Raw genomic sequence first — 15,045 nt, 5'->3', positions numbered from 1 at the left:
TTCTCTGTACCATTTAAATAAAATTTAAGAATATATAAAAAACTTTTAAAATCTTATTCTTCTTTCACCCTTCTAATTACATATGATATTTTACTATATTTATTAAATTCTCGTGTATGTTATCTTCAACATTTTAATGATTTCTAGTATCTTTTTAAATTGTTGATATACAAGTTTAAAGAAAACTTACTTTGAAGGTTTGAAAAAATGTTTTGACAATTTCATAAATCACAATTTGTATATTTGAAATTAAATATAAACCATAGTAAAATAAATTATAAAATTTGAGCAATGTCATAGCTTCACAATGAAATCCAAGATAATAAAATAAATATATTATTGTTTATCACCAATGAGAATGGGAGGAACATAACATGGTATAAGAAATAAATAATTTTTAAGAGATGCCATCATGAACTCTAGGGATTTAGATAATATCTAGTGTGAGAAATACTTAGTTATTTAAAGTCTACGTTCATTGATTTGCTCCTTTCCGGCAAGTCCCTTAGTGAAAAAATTTCTCACATAGTCATGGAGAAACAACTCTTCATATAATGGAGGGTTGTCATCATCTATCAATTCTTTAAGCGGTGCAATTTTCATATCAAATGGTGGAATCGAAAACATGGCCCAAGACATCCTTTTTCTATCCTTATGAATCCCACTCCTATGTTCAATGCTCTTGTATTTTCCATTACTTAGTATCTATAGTATAACATAATAAGGTTAGTAGTTGGAATTATTTAGCATCATCATTAAAAGTAAGTTTGAATCAATAATAGCAATATAAATAGTCACTATATATTTGACCATTAAAATTTCTAACATTTAAATAAAGTTGTACTTGCAAAAGTTGTCTACAAAATAATAATAAAATAAAAACAAAATATTTACCTCTAATTGATCAGCGATATTGACAACTAGAGAACCTAGAATGCATTGTACATCAATCCATATACCATCTTTAAGTACCTGCAACCCTGGAACTTGATTATGAAGGAGAATTGTAAGGGAATTGACATCGGAGTGAGGGGCAACACCCATTACAAGTTTAGGTTGTGGAGATGGTGGATAATAATCTATGCCTACATGCAACTCCTTTCTCTCTCCTTCCACTGCCTCATCAAGAGCATTTTTATTTTGTAATCCTAAACCTCTCGAAAGTGATTGCATAATTACTTCACACAATTTATTAACCTCTCTTTCATATTCCTCCATCACCTCCCTATAATAAAACACAAGAAATGAGTAAGAAAATTCTGACGATTAGATTTGTATAGAAGAAATGTAAGACAAAAGATGTATATAAGAATCATGTACAAAGACTGGCTGCTTAGACATCACACTAAAACTTGATTTCTAGATTAAAAGTAACAAATACTCAAAATTAGCCTACTTTTTCGTAGCTTAACTTTTTCCTTGTACTGAGATCATGTTTTTTATGCTTAGAGGAGAAGAATGAATACTTACGTGAAATCTGTGGGCTGTTTGGGCCATTTGCTCATGGTTCTGCGCGCAACAGGGGACACAACGTTATACAAATAATCTTTCCACTCTAATTTGGCATCCTTAGAGGTTCCCACTTTGCTGCCGTAGGCAATAGGATTCCCTCCTTCTGCTTTACACAATTCCTTTACTTCCAGAGGAAGCCCAAAGAAGGCACTGCCCACCTCTTGCACACGACAAGTGAGAGATTCAAGGATTCCATGATTGACGAGCACAAAGAAGCCCCATTCTTCTGCTGCGCTTGAGATTTGTGCAACGATATCTTCTTGGAGATGGGAATCGGGAGTGGTCAAGCCTTGTAAGTCAACGAGGGGAACCTTTGGGAGGCCATGTGCGAAATCAGGAAGGGTGTTGATGGTGGACTGAAGTCCCGGCCAAACATACTGAGGTGGGACGCTCTCTATTCCGCTCTCTATCAAGCTCTGAACTCTTGTGGCCATTGCTTTCTACTACTCTCGCCAGCTACAAGGTGTTATTGCGAAAGAAAGGACGAGTTGTATTTATAATGAAAACCTTTGGAACATCCGAAACTGGCCGGGATCTCGCCTCCCTCTTAGCTTCCTGACCCATAGACGCCATTCCGGATAAGTCTCAAGGCTATATTATTTTAAGTCTCGAGATAGCATCTTTGCATTGTGCGGATTAGCGTATGGAATGGAGCGTTCTTTTCCTGCACCTAGATTTCAAATCTTGGCATTTCTGATTTCAACAGCGCACAAGAAGCTCCTTCCATTAAAAAATGTACTTTTGCTGAATACACATAACAGATGTGCATAACTAATTCTATCTATAAAAACAAATTAGCTGTTCAATTTTGTCTACGTGCTCTTGAACGACGTGCAATATCGTGAAGAAACAAACAATGCCGGCCGTATGTTAGACAATCAATTCGTACATAACGACTTTTTGGATTTAGGAGTCTAGTAGTTCACGTGTTTCAAAGTTTGTGTTTTGTGGGGTCAGTTTTAAGGTGAAAAAAGAGTCGAGTTGTACATTTACGTTGAACAAATGGAGTGCCATATGTCTTGAAGAGCTTTTAATTTGTGAAGATTAACTGTATCAAATATACTTATGAACTTAGATGTGTTTGCTTGATACTGGTTAATTGTTGAAGGCTGATTTAATGTATCCAAAGCAGATAACAAAATTTTCATTATAAGTCATTAACACTCTAGCATGGAGAAAATGTTGTCATATTTTAGGAAAACTATATAAGAGAGCTTGTTGTGTGTAAGAGAACTACAAACTTTAGTTACACTATCGATAATTAACAAGAATAGTTAAAAATCAAATGAAGACATGCAACTTTTTAGGTGCTAATAAGAAAATGATTTTTTTAATATTGTTATTTAAAAAATACTAGTCTATATTGCTCCTTGTGTTAATGGGCTATAATACCACAAGAGAAAAAAATGTGTTGTTCCAATATAACTTTTCATAACATTTTGTTGAAGCTAAATAACAATAGAAACAACATATTCATTTTCCTAAAACTTTGAAACCTCTTAGTTTTTTGCATTTTTGACTTTACACTCCTATAAAAATATTTAAAATTTGAGAGTTTAACAATATTGTCTTTAAACCTTCAATAGAAATAGTATCAAATATAGAACAATTGGAAAAAAAAAATTGAAGTATCAAAACTTTCTTATCTGTTAATTTGGTTGACAATTAAAACTAAATTTTAACTATAATAATTTAAACATTATCAATATTATACTTAATTTAATATTATACATATCTCATAATTTGGAAAAGGTGAGACTTTAGATTCTAGCTAAGGTCACTCCCATGTCTTTTTCCTTCACCACTTCTTCCTTTTTATCCATGTTCATATGCAAAAGATTGAGGAGGTCCACCATGAAGTCAAGGGGCCTTTCCTCTTCCACTTCTGGTAATATAAATGTGAACTCAACACAGTCTCTCTATCCTTCTATCTAAGAAATATCACTTTCATAAAGGGTGTGACTAGTTCTTATGTCCCAAGTGGTAGTGAACATATTGGATATGATGTCAAATTATTCCATTCTTGCTTTTGTAAGACTAGGATGGAGTACACGTTTAGGTTCTTCATTATTGTATCCCTCTACAACAAGAGTTCATATCTCAACAGGAGAGAATTTATAGGTGACTTAACTAGCACAATGGTTGTCATAGAACAAAGGTAGCCAAATAATGAGTTTTTAATTTATTTATAAGTTCTTTAATTATCTCTTAAAGAAAGTGGCCCATGACAAATTTAGAACTTGTATTTTTCCACCTCATGATAAGATGTGCTTTACACCAAGTTCAAAAACACGCATCTTTACAAGATTATGCCAAGATTTCTTTATTAAATGCAATGCAATATCATGATGAATGTGCCTTTGTGAAGAACCTCCTTATAGCAATATCGTGAGAATGCTCGAAATAACAGAATACAAAGTGATAGCAGAACTCAGAATGAATCTACTGATCGCAGGCCACTTCGAGGGGGTAACCTCCTTTGAGCAAGCTCAATACAATAAATTCGTCCGTGCCCATCAAGGGCCTCAACCTATTCTTATATACTGGGTACGATCTAGAAAAGTAATACTACCTATGCATGTGGGATAATAAAATATACTCACGGGATGACTTACAAAGCATATGCGTCCAACAACACTACTCTAACAAAATAAACAGAAGGAACACACAGGTTCCTAACATCCCCTCTCCCTTAGAAAAAAGCTTTGTCCTCAAAGCTTAAGGTGTGGAAATTGTTGTTGAATCTGAAGAAGGGGTTCCCAGGTAGCATCCTCTGGTTGCATGCCATGCCACTGAATCAAGACCTCAGAGATGGAGCGAGAGCGAAGCTGGCGAGTGCGCTGGTCAATGATTGCCACCGGCTCCAGGATAACGGATCCTTCCGTATCCATTTCAGGGAGAGTAGTTTGTGCTCTGACAGTGGTACCCAGAACTTTCTTTAGACAAGAAACATGAAAGACTGGATGAATGCGGGAAGAAGGAGGAAGTTCCAATTTATAAGCAACTGAACCAATCTTCTGCAGAACCTTATAAGGCCCATAAAATTTTGGGGCCAGCTTATGACGCCCTTTCAGCTTTAGGGAGGATTGTTTGTATGGCTGTAGACGAAGAAAAACCATATCCCCAACTTGAAATGAGCGCTCAGAATGGTGTTCATCTGCTTGCTGTTTCATCCGATTACGGGCCATGTGAAGATTATCCTGTAAGGTACAAAGAATCTGATCCCTGCTGCGGAGAACTATGTCAACTGCCTGGACTGGTGAGCTGTTGGGAGTGTAGGGAAGGAGCACTGGAGGTGCCTGACCATAGACTGCTTCATATGGAGTCATTTTAGAGGCAGTGTGGTAAGAGGTATTGTACCACCATTCAGCTAAAGGGAGCCACTTGGCCCACTGATGTTGCTGTTCGGAAGTGAAGCAACGAAGATAAGTTTCCAAGCATTTATTGACAATTTCAGTTTGACCATCAGTTTGTGGGTGATAGCCCGAACTCATCTTCAGTTTGGTGCCAGTTTTCTGAAACAGTTCAGTCCAAAAATGACTGGTAAAAGTTGCATCACGATCAGAGACAATGGAAGAAGGGAGTCCATGAAGACGAAATATCTGGTCCATGAAGATTTGTGCAACAGAGGAGGCAGTATAGGGGTGGCTGAGGGCACAAAAATGACTATATTTCGAGAGACGATCAACCACAACCAAGATCACTGTCTTGCCACCGGATTTAGGAAGCCCTTCAATGAAATCCATAGAAATATCAGTCCAAATCCGTGTAGGGATGGGCAATGGTTCGAGCAAGCCAGGAAGGAGGGTCGTTTCACCCTTGTGGCATTGGCAAGTATCACATTCAGCCACCATCTGTTGAATCGTCTGTTTCATCCCTTTCCAAAAGAAGTTTCTCCTTGCTCGCTCATAAGTTTTGAGGAAGCCTGAGTGCCCTGCTGAAGGAGAAGCATGGAGTTCATAAAAAATAGCCTGATGTAGAGCTGGGTTCTGAGGAAGCACTAGCCGACCCTTGTATCGAAGAGAAGCACCATCCCAAGAGTAATGTGGTATAGCAGAAGGATTATTGGCTAGCTGGTGAATAATTTGAGATAAAGAAGAGTCACTGTCATAGCCCTGCTGAACAGACGCTAACCAATTGGGAATGGGCATAGAAATAGCGGAAAGGGAAGCTTGATTATCAAATGTGCGAGAAAGAGCATCTGCCACAATATTCTCCTTACCCTTCTTGTAGGTGATCTCATAATCATACCCCATGAGTTTGCTGACCCATTTCTGTTGTGTAGGAGAGGATACCCGTTGTTCCAGGAAGTATTTCAGACTTTGGTGATCGGTTCTGATGCAAAAATGACTCCCTAAGAGGTATGGTCGCCACTTCTGTACAGCATGCAAAATAGCCATCATTTTTTTTTCATAAGTAGAGAGGGCTAGATTCTTACCAGAGAGGGCTTTGCTAGTGAACGCAATAGGATGGTCATCTTGCAGGAGAACAACACCCAATCCATTGCCGCAAGCATCACTCTCAATAGTGAAGGGTTTGGAAAAATCTGGCATCGCGAGAACAGGTGTACTGCACATAGCCTGTTTCAGTTGTTCAAATGCAGTCTCAGCAACAGGGGTCCAGGAGAAGGCATCCTTTTTTAACAGAGCTGTCAATGGTGCTGCAATTTTTCCGTAATCTTTGACAAACTTGCGGTAGTAGCCAGTCAACCCCAAAAAACCCCGAAGGCTCTTGAGAGTTTTAGGATGCGGCCAAGTTTTCATGGCATCTATTTTTGTAGGATCCACCCGCACTCCATGGTGTGCAACAATATGCCCGAGATACTCCACTTCCTCCTGGCCAAACACACATTTAGATAGTTTTGCATAGAGTTGATGATCAGAGAGAAGTTGCAAGACAAGCTCCAGATGATGGAGATGCTCAGCCCAAGTTTTGCTATATATGAGGATATCATCAAAGAAGACCAGAATGAATTTCTGGAGGTATGGTCGAAATATGTTATTCATCACTGCCTGAAATGTTGAAGGAGCATTCGTGAGGCCAAAGGGCATGACTAAAAATTCATAGTGACCATCATGTGTGCGGAAGGCAGTTTTAGGTATATCCTCCTCATTAACCCGAATTTGATGATACCCAGAACGAAGATCTAACTTGGAGAAAAAATGAGCCCCATGAAGTTCATCAAGAAGTTCATCAACAACTGGAATGGGAAACTTGTCCTTTATAGTGAGATGATTAAGTGCTCGAAAATCAATGCAGAGTCGCCATGACCCATCTTTTTTGCGAACAAGCAGAACTGGAGAAGAAAAGGAACTGGTACTAGGGCGAATAATTCCTTGCTTCAGTAAGTCACGAACAAGTATCTCGATTTCGGTCTTCTGATGAAATGGGTAGCGGTAGGGCCTGATGTTGGGCGGAACACTGCCAGGAAGGAGCTGAATACGGTGGTCCTCTGGACGAGAAGGAGGTAATCCCACAGGTTCAACAAATATACCAGAATACTTGTCCAAAATGTGTTGGAGATTGGCAGGAGTGCTAGAGACTGCTGATGGCTGCATCTGAATGGAATGGAGCTGAGCGATGACACCATGTGAATTCTTCTTAAGAAGTTTTTCCATACGGTGTGAACTGATGATGCTGAGAGACCCTGGTTGTAAGCCTTTCAAAGTGTGTTGGTGCCCCTCGGCTGAAAACTGCATCCAAAGTTCAGCAAAATCCCAAAGAATGGGGCCAAGAGTGTGTAACCATTGGGCACCCAAAACCACATCACAGCCACCTAAGGGTAAGGCAAACATGTCAGAGCGCATGTTATAATCTCCAATAGAGAGACGCACATTGCGACATTTCCCTTTACAAGGTAAAGTGCCCCCATTGGCAATCATGACTTCAAAGCTAGAGCAGGGATGGATAAAGCAATCAGCCTGTTTGGCTATTCGTGGATCAATGAAGTTATGAGTGCTACTAGAATCAATGAGTATAATAAGAGGGATCTTCTTGAAGAAACCCTGGACCCGCATGGTTTGTGGAGTAGTGACTCCTGCCAAAGCATGGACAGATATCTCTGGTGGAGCTTCTGGTGAAGGAGGTTCAGGCTGGTGAGGCTCAACCTCATCATCCACTGTTTCCTGAGCATCTACATATTCTTCCAGTTCCGGTGGAGAATCCACATCCAAGAGATAGAGCTTTTGCTGAACACATCTATGGCCCTGAGACCATTTCTCATCACAATTATAACAAAGCCCTTTGTCTCGCCTGAATCGCATCTCTGTTTCAGACAAGTGCTTGATCGGAGTAGTTCTGGGAGCTGGTATGACTGGAGGGTTGTGAGAACCTGTATTTCTGAATGGAACAAAATTAGATCTGAAGCGTTGTAGAGCACTAATCTTGTCTTCCGCTAACTTAGCCAACCCAAGGGCTTCCATCATTGTAGTAGGTCAAAACATTTTGACTTCTGAGCGAAGTGCATCCTTCAGACCACTGACAAAACAACTACGGAAGAATTCATCAGACAAGCCCTTTGTGTAATTAGCTAATTTTTCAAACTCTGTCTGGTATTCTCTTACAGTGCCTGTTTGACGCAGTTTAGTTAGTGCTCCTGTGAAATCATCAAAGGAACTAGGGCCAAAGTGCTCCAAAATAAGGGTGCACAATTCTCTCCACGTTGGGCCTACATTAGCCTTGATGTACCAACGGAACCATTGAAGAGCTTCATGTTCCAAATGAAAAGATGCAAGGGGAACTTTGTGGTTATCCAAAGTATTATGCAAGCTGAAATACTGCTCTGCCCTATAGATCCATCCAGTTGGATCAGAACCATCGAAGCGTGGAAAATCAAGCTTTGGTCCATGGAAATTGCCAGAAGAGGACCCAGTATCTCCTGAATGGTTTCGGCTCATGGCTGACTGCTGAAAGTTAAGACCCAGAATTTTGTCATCCAGATCTTGAAGTTTGGTTTTGAGGGATGCAATTTCCTCTTCCATGATTTTTTCTCCTGTACGCGTAACAACCATAAAACAAGGTTGTTTTTTTTTGTTTTTGTTTTTTTTTTTGTTTTTTTTTTTTTTTTTTTTATTGGAATGGGTAGAAGATGAGAAACAAAAACTTTTTTAGTTACGGCAAACTTGGATTTGGGTAAAACTCATATAGGAAATGGGTGTTCGACGGGTGGTGGGAGACTATCTGGGGACAAGGGAAAAAGAAAAATGAGGGTTTCAAGGGTAGGGAGGCGAAATGAGGCGAACAGTCCAAGAGGGATAAGGGAGCAAAATGAGGAATTGAATCTTGTGGCTCAGTTTGGTGGCGATTGGATGAGAGGTGAAAAAGATAGGGCAAACCCTAAAATTAGATAAATGAGGGATTTAGGGCTTTGATATGTAAAATTTGGGGTTGGGTCGCCAAGGAAGGAAGTATGCGAAATGATATTGCAGACGTTCTGCGGAAGTATGAGCAGAAACAGAAAGCAAACAAGGAAGCTACGACTAAAAAACAGAAAAAATTTCTCTTTTTTTTTTTTTTTTTTTTTGAACAGTCGACTTAGAAAAATTCACTCACAAACAGAACAACTGAAAAGAGTTATTGCAATAACAAGAGATATTAGAAGTGAGAGGAACCTGAAGGCCACGACAGAAAAAAAAATTTGATGTAATTTCCACCCAGCGAGCCCAAGAGAGTGCTCTGATACCAGATGTGAAGAACCTCCTTATAGCAATATCGTGAGAATGCTCGAAATAACAGAATACAAAGTGATAGCAGAACTCAGAATGAATCTACTGATCGCAGGCCACTTCGAGGGGGTAACCTCCTTTGAGCAAGCTCAATACAATAAATTCGTCCGTGCCCATCAAGGGCCTCAACCTATTCTTATATACTGGGTACGATCTAGAAAAGTAATACTACCTATGCATGTGGGATAATAAAATATACTCACGGGACGACTTACAAAGCATATGCGTCCAACAACACTACTCTAACAAAATAAACAGAAGGAACACACAGGTTCCTAACAGCCTTGAGAAACACATCATCGAACAATTACTTTCTTCTTGAAGTTTTGGTCCATTAGTAAGAATTTATTGACTTCAAAAAAAGAGAAAAAGAGCAACATTGCTGGTTTTAAGGAACATGTAAAACTAAGGCCATTGTCATTCCTTGTGGACATTGTAGAAATAGATATAATGCAATGACATGGGTTATGGTTTTAGTGGGAGAAACAATAGGGAACCACAGACGGCTTTTGGTTTACGAGGTGAAAAGTTTTAAAATAGGCAGTTGATGAAGAAAAATCTTTTACACACCTAAATTTGATATCAAATATGTTCCTCTGATTTATATTTCATTTTCATCTAGTTTCATTGATTTCTTTTATGCTTTTTGAAAGTTACAACCATTTTTGTGAATGTAGGTCTAAACTATAAGTAGAGTTTTCGATTTTAGAATATTATCTATAACTTTAACTCCCACAATTATGTCTTCATAGAAAATTTAGGGAAAACATACAAAATTTCTTTCTTTATCTTCACTAAAATAATTGGATTAGTTATGTGATTTGTGAAAGAAATGAGTTATTTATCTTTAATGACTATTCTTGGCATTTAAACATTGTTTGAAATAAATCAATTATAGAAGTTGTCATGTATTAGAGGCTTGTAGGTTACCGGAGGCTTTTAAAATCTCATTTTGGGCTCATTTGGTGTTTTTTTACATTTAATATTATTTTTATGTTATGTATGGAACTTTTAAATTCATTTTGATGTGTTTAAATCAAACTAATATTGCGAAATCTCAAGTGGGTATCTAGATTTCTATTTTGAGTATTTGAATCAATTTTTTTTTCATGAATATCTCTATTATGCAGTTGCATAGATAAGAATCCCCATAAGAGCTTTGTTGAGATATGATTACTTTTTATTTCATCACTATGTATTTTAGGGATAGGATTTGTCTCGATGATGTAGATCATGGGAAAACACCTAAGAACCCAAAGGAGGGGTGTCATGTTGTAGAGTCACATGTTTCTCTAAATGGAATTTTGTATGAGTAGGGTTCCTAGATGCACTAGGTGGGTGGATCACCTTAAAATCAGGGTTGAGAAGGTCAAAAGGATAGTGTTTGGGTGAGTTTTGGAAAAGAAAACCTAACATAACTTAAAATGGATGGGAATGAGTAAGGTCTTAATAAAATTTATTAATAAGATAAATGTTTAGATTAATAGTCCACATAGGTCTTGTTGGAGTAGTGACATCATTCTAACTATTAGGGTAGGTCATAAGGGTGACAATGTACATTAAGACTAGAGAGGATCCCAATATAGAGGAATCTGTGATTTCAATCATCTAGCCCATATCCTAGAGAACTCTTCTTTTGTATTTTTTTATGCAACCTTATTATTTGTGTTTTTATATTTGACACTTCTTTGATATCTATGTTGAGCTATTGTAGCTTGATGTTTACTAGTGATTTAATGTTCATTTTGGGGCTTTATTCTTTGCATCTTATAATTTATTAGGCTTTGATGATCTTAGTTCTATTAGGAGGGATCATCCCAAAACCTCAGACAACCATAGTTTCCCATGTAGACCTTGGTTCTATATCCTAGCATGGGTGGGTGGATCTTTTTGGACCTACATGGTTCCATGTAAAATATATTGAGGTATTATTTATGGTTCCATGAATGAACTTCTTTCATTTAATCTCTATTTGAAGCCACTTAAAGATGAAAGGAATAACAATCATAATATGACTAGCTAAATGGATAAGAGTAAATGATATAACTCATGTACTTATGGCATGTGTAACTTATGTAGTTCTTTAGTTGATAGATTTTATCTATGCATCTAATCAAGTAGTCATGCATTGACATATTATATTTTAGGATTGGTGCCTATATTAGGTAACTTAGAGGGGTGTCTAAATTAAAGAATTAATTCAAATACTTAGGTAAGAAAGGTTTTAAAAAGAAAATTAATCTGAGTTTTAATACTTGTGACCTATGCCATCTAGGTTCCCTAGAAGGGGTATTACATATCATGCCTTTCTATTCTTAATTCTTTGATTTTCATTAGTTGAAATGTTTTTCCTATGTTATTGAAATCATAGAAACACATTTGATGCATTTTGTGGGGAGGCCAAGATTGGCCAATTAGAGAAGGAATTGAATTAGAATAAATGATATTTTTTGGTAGAGAAAGAAAATATAATTCATTTGAGTAAATGGAGATAAAGAATTTGAAATTCACATTCTTCATAAAAATATAGAAGAAGAAAAGTGAAGGGAATGTGGAATTAAGAAAGTGTAAATTCAATATTACTCCCTCTAGTGTCCGTAGAATCAATTTGTTAAAGATATCAATGCATATCAAGTAATGTGTTCCTTCATATATATGTAAATCATTTAGTGAAACTATTGGATCTTATTAGTATATACATTATGATTTACTATGTTGTCTTTGACTTTCATCAAATGACATGTTTTGTCCATGCCATAAACCATTATTAAAATTTTGACTAATTTATCAATTAGTTCACGCAATAATCCTTCTTGAGACAATTTAATGCTACATTGAAATGTTTGATAAAAAATTGAACAATTATTTTGTACTTGTCAATTTAATATGAGGAAAGAGGCCATTAATTTATCTATACATTTGTCAATTAATTTTGAATTTAGATTCAAATTTATGATGTTGCATGTCCTTCTTAGATGAGAACGACATAAATTTCCTATGCCTCATCACCAATTCCATTTTTCCTTACTACATTTGGATCTTTATTTGTGAATCTTAGTTATTTTACATCAAAGATGTTATACTTGTTAAAGACTAGAATACTCAATAATTTAAATATAATAATATTCTAGTAATATTCATTGATTGAGTTTATTAGATAAAATTTTAATGGTATTTTAAATTTAACTTTAATATCTTTAAAAAATATTTTGTTGCAATGGTGTCCATAAATAAAAATTGATCAAGCCATACCATATTACTTCAATTAATAATGATTTATTTAAATCATATAATACTTTATACCATTTTATTAAAAAAAAAGGATATATAAACAACTTTCTAAATCATATTTTTGCTTCACTTTCTTAATTATATTCAATATTTTACTATATTTATAATTTTCTCTTGTATATTGTCTTTGAGCTTTTAATGATTAATGTTTTCTTTTCTAATAGTTTATATATGAGTTTAAAGAAACTTCAATAATTGGAGAAATATTCTCACAATTTCTTAAATCACTATATATTTATTTGAATTTAAATGTAAACAAAATGAGAAATAAATTGTATAACTTGAACACATAACACAACTTTACTATTGAAATCCATCACAATAAAATAAATGTATTATTGTTTATTACAAACAAGAGCGAAATGAGCATACCATGATATATTAAGAAATAGATGTTTGCTAAGAGATGTCATCATGAACTCTAGGGGTTTAGATAATATCTAGTAGGGAATTATTAGTTGTTTAAAGTTTACGTTCATTGATTTGGTCCTTTCCCGCAAGTCCTTTGGTGAAATAATTTTTCACGTAGTCATGGAAAAACAACTCTTCATACAATGGAGGGTTGTTATCATCTATCAACTCTTTAAGAGGTGCAACTTTCATATCAAGTGGTGGATTACAAAACATGGCCCAAGACATCCTTTTTCGATCCTTATGAACCCCACCCCTATGTTCAATGCTCTTGTATTTTCCATTGCTTAATATCTACAATATAACACAATAAAGTTAGAAGTTGAAATCATTTAGTATCATTATTAAAAATAAATTTAAATCAAGAATATAAATATAAATATTGACTATATATATTTGATCATTAGGATTTCTTACATTTAAAGTTGTACTTACAAGAGTTGTCTACAAAATAAAAATAAAATAAAATAAAATATATACCTCTAATTGATCAGCAATATTGACAACTAGAGAACCTGGGATGCATTGTACATCAATCCATTTACCGTCTTTAAAAATCTGCAGCCCTGGAACTTGATTATGAAGGAGAATTGTAAGGGCATTGGCATCAGAGTGAGGGGCAAGACCCAATACAAGATCAGGTTGTGGAGATGGTGGATAATAATTTATGCCTACATGCAACTCCTTTCTGTCTCCTCCTATTGCCTGATTAAGAGCATTTTCATTTTGTAATCCTAAACCTCTCGAAAGTACTTGCATGAGTATTTCACACAATTTATAAACCTCTCTTCCATATTCTTCCATCACCTCCCTATAATAAAACATAGATGATGAATAAGAAAAGTCCAATGATGAGATTCATATAGAAGAAAAGTAAGACAAAAGATGTAAATATAAATCTTGTACTGAAGTAAAGCCTTAAACATCATACACTAAAATTTGATTCTTAAATTAAATGTGTTCAATACTCAAAATTGATTTATTTTTCCAGACTTACTTTTTCCCTACAATGTTTAAGAATGACCTTACACAAGTAGTGTTGTTTATGCTTAGAGAAGATGAATACTAACGTGAAATCTGTGGGCTGTTTGGGCCATTTGCTCATGTTTCTGTGGGCAACAGGTAGCACAACGTTATAAAAATAATCTTTCCACTCTAATTTGACATCCTTAGAGGTTCCCACTTTGCTGCCGTAGCCAATAGGATTCCCCCCTTCCGCCTTATACAATTCCTTCACTTCCAGAGGAAGCCCAAAGAAGGCACCGCCTACTTCTTGCACACGAGAAGTAAGAGATTCAGGGATTCCATGATTGACGAGCACAAAGAAGCCCCACTCTTCTGCTGCACTTGAGATTTGTGCAACGATATCTTCTTGGAGATGGGCATTAGGGTTACTCAAGCCTTTTAAGTCAATGAGGGGGACTTTTGGGAGGTGTGCGGAATCAGGAAGGGTGTTGAGTGTGGACTGAAGTCCCGGCCAAAGGTACTGAGGTGGAACGCTCTGTATTCCACTCTCTGCCAAGCTTTGAACTCTTGTGGCCATTGCGCAATACTTTGCCTTCTACTACAAAGGTATTACAGCTGAAATATACACATAACAGATTTGTGTAGCTTGGTCCTGTTTATAAAGGAAGATGAGTGGTTCAATTTCTGATCACGTGCTTTTGAACACACGCAGAAACAAACAAAACACGGCATATCTTGACATCTGTTCCCGGCATACGTAGTTTTAGATTAAGGAGTCGAGTCGCTCTTACAAACTTCTTTCTTCATTCACGTCTGTCGTCAATATTTATGAGGCAAAGGGTCTTAATTTCTAGAGAGGTTAAAAAGTCTATCATAAAGTGATTGGTTAAAGAATTATATGAATTGATGAGGTTGTTGAAGCATCGCTTATTATACATGGTTTAATAGTTATATATCTGTATTTATTTATTATGATTATATTATTTAGACTTATTATACATTTACGTGTATTTAATTAAATATAATAATTGATTTTAAAAAAAAATTGTTAACTAAAATTGATCAATACTTGAATATAAAGAAATATTTACATGTTTTATTTAATTTTAAGTGAAATGAATAATCTTTTTCAAAATTTATC

The 15,045-nt window shown here is 36.0% G+C and overlaps 1 protein-coding gene and 1 pseudogene across 1 annotated transcript; both read right to left on the bottom strand.

The window, feature by feature from the left end:
* Positions 1-462: 462 nt before the first annotated feature.
* LOC149544555 (flavonol synthase/flavanone 3-hydroxylase pseudogene) lies at positions 463-1,946 on the bottom strand (annotated as a pseudogene).
* A 10,880-nt stretch (positions 1,947-12,826) lies between these two features.
* Positions 12,827-14,545, bottom strand: LOC149544554 (leucoanthocyanidin dioxygenase-like). Its single transcript, XM_089795186.1, has 3 exons — positions 14,009-14,545; positions 13,419-13,749; positions 12,827-13,232 (listed from the first exon to the last, which is right to left on the bottom strand). The coding sequence occupies exons 1-3, from the start codon at positions 14,479-14,481 to the stop codon at positions 12,990-12,992; spliced, it is 1,047 nt and encodes a 348-aa protein (XP_089651312.1). The 5' UTR covers positions 14,482-14,545; the 3' UTR covers positions 12,827-12,989.
* Between the last annotated feature and the right edge of the window lie 500 nt (positions 14,546-15,045).

The sequence above is a fragment of the Cupressus sempervirens genome, chromosome 8, assembly GCF_028749045.1.
Source record: "Cupressus sempervirens isolate cs-2001-9-10 chromosome 8, ASM2874904v1, whole genome shotgun sequence".
NCBI lineage: Eukaryota > Viridiplantae > Streptophyta > Pinopsida > Cupressales > Cupressaceae > Cupressus > Cupressus sempervirens.
The sequence above is the reverse complement of the archived record's forward strand: the minus strand, read 5'-3'. Positions and strand labels throughout refer to the sequence as shown.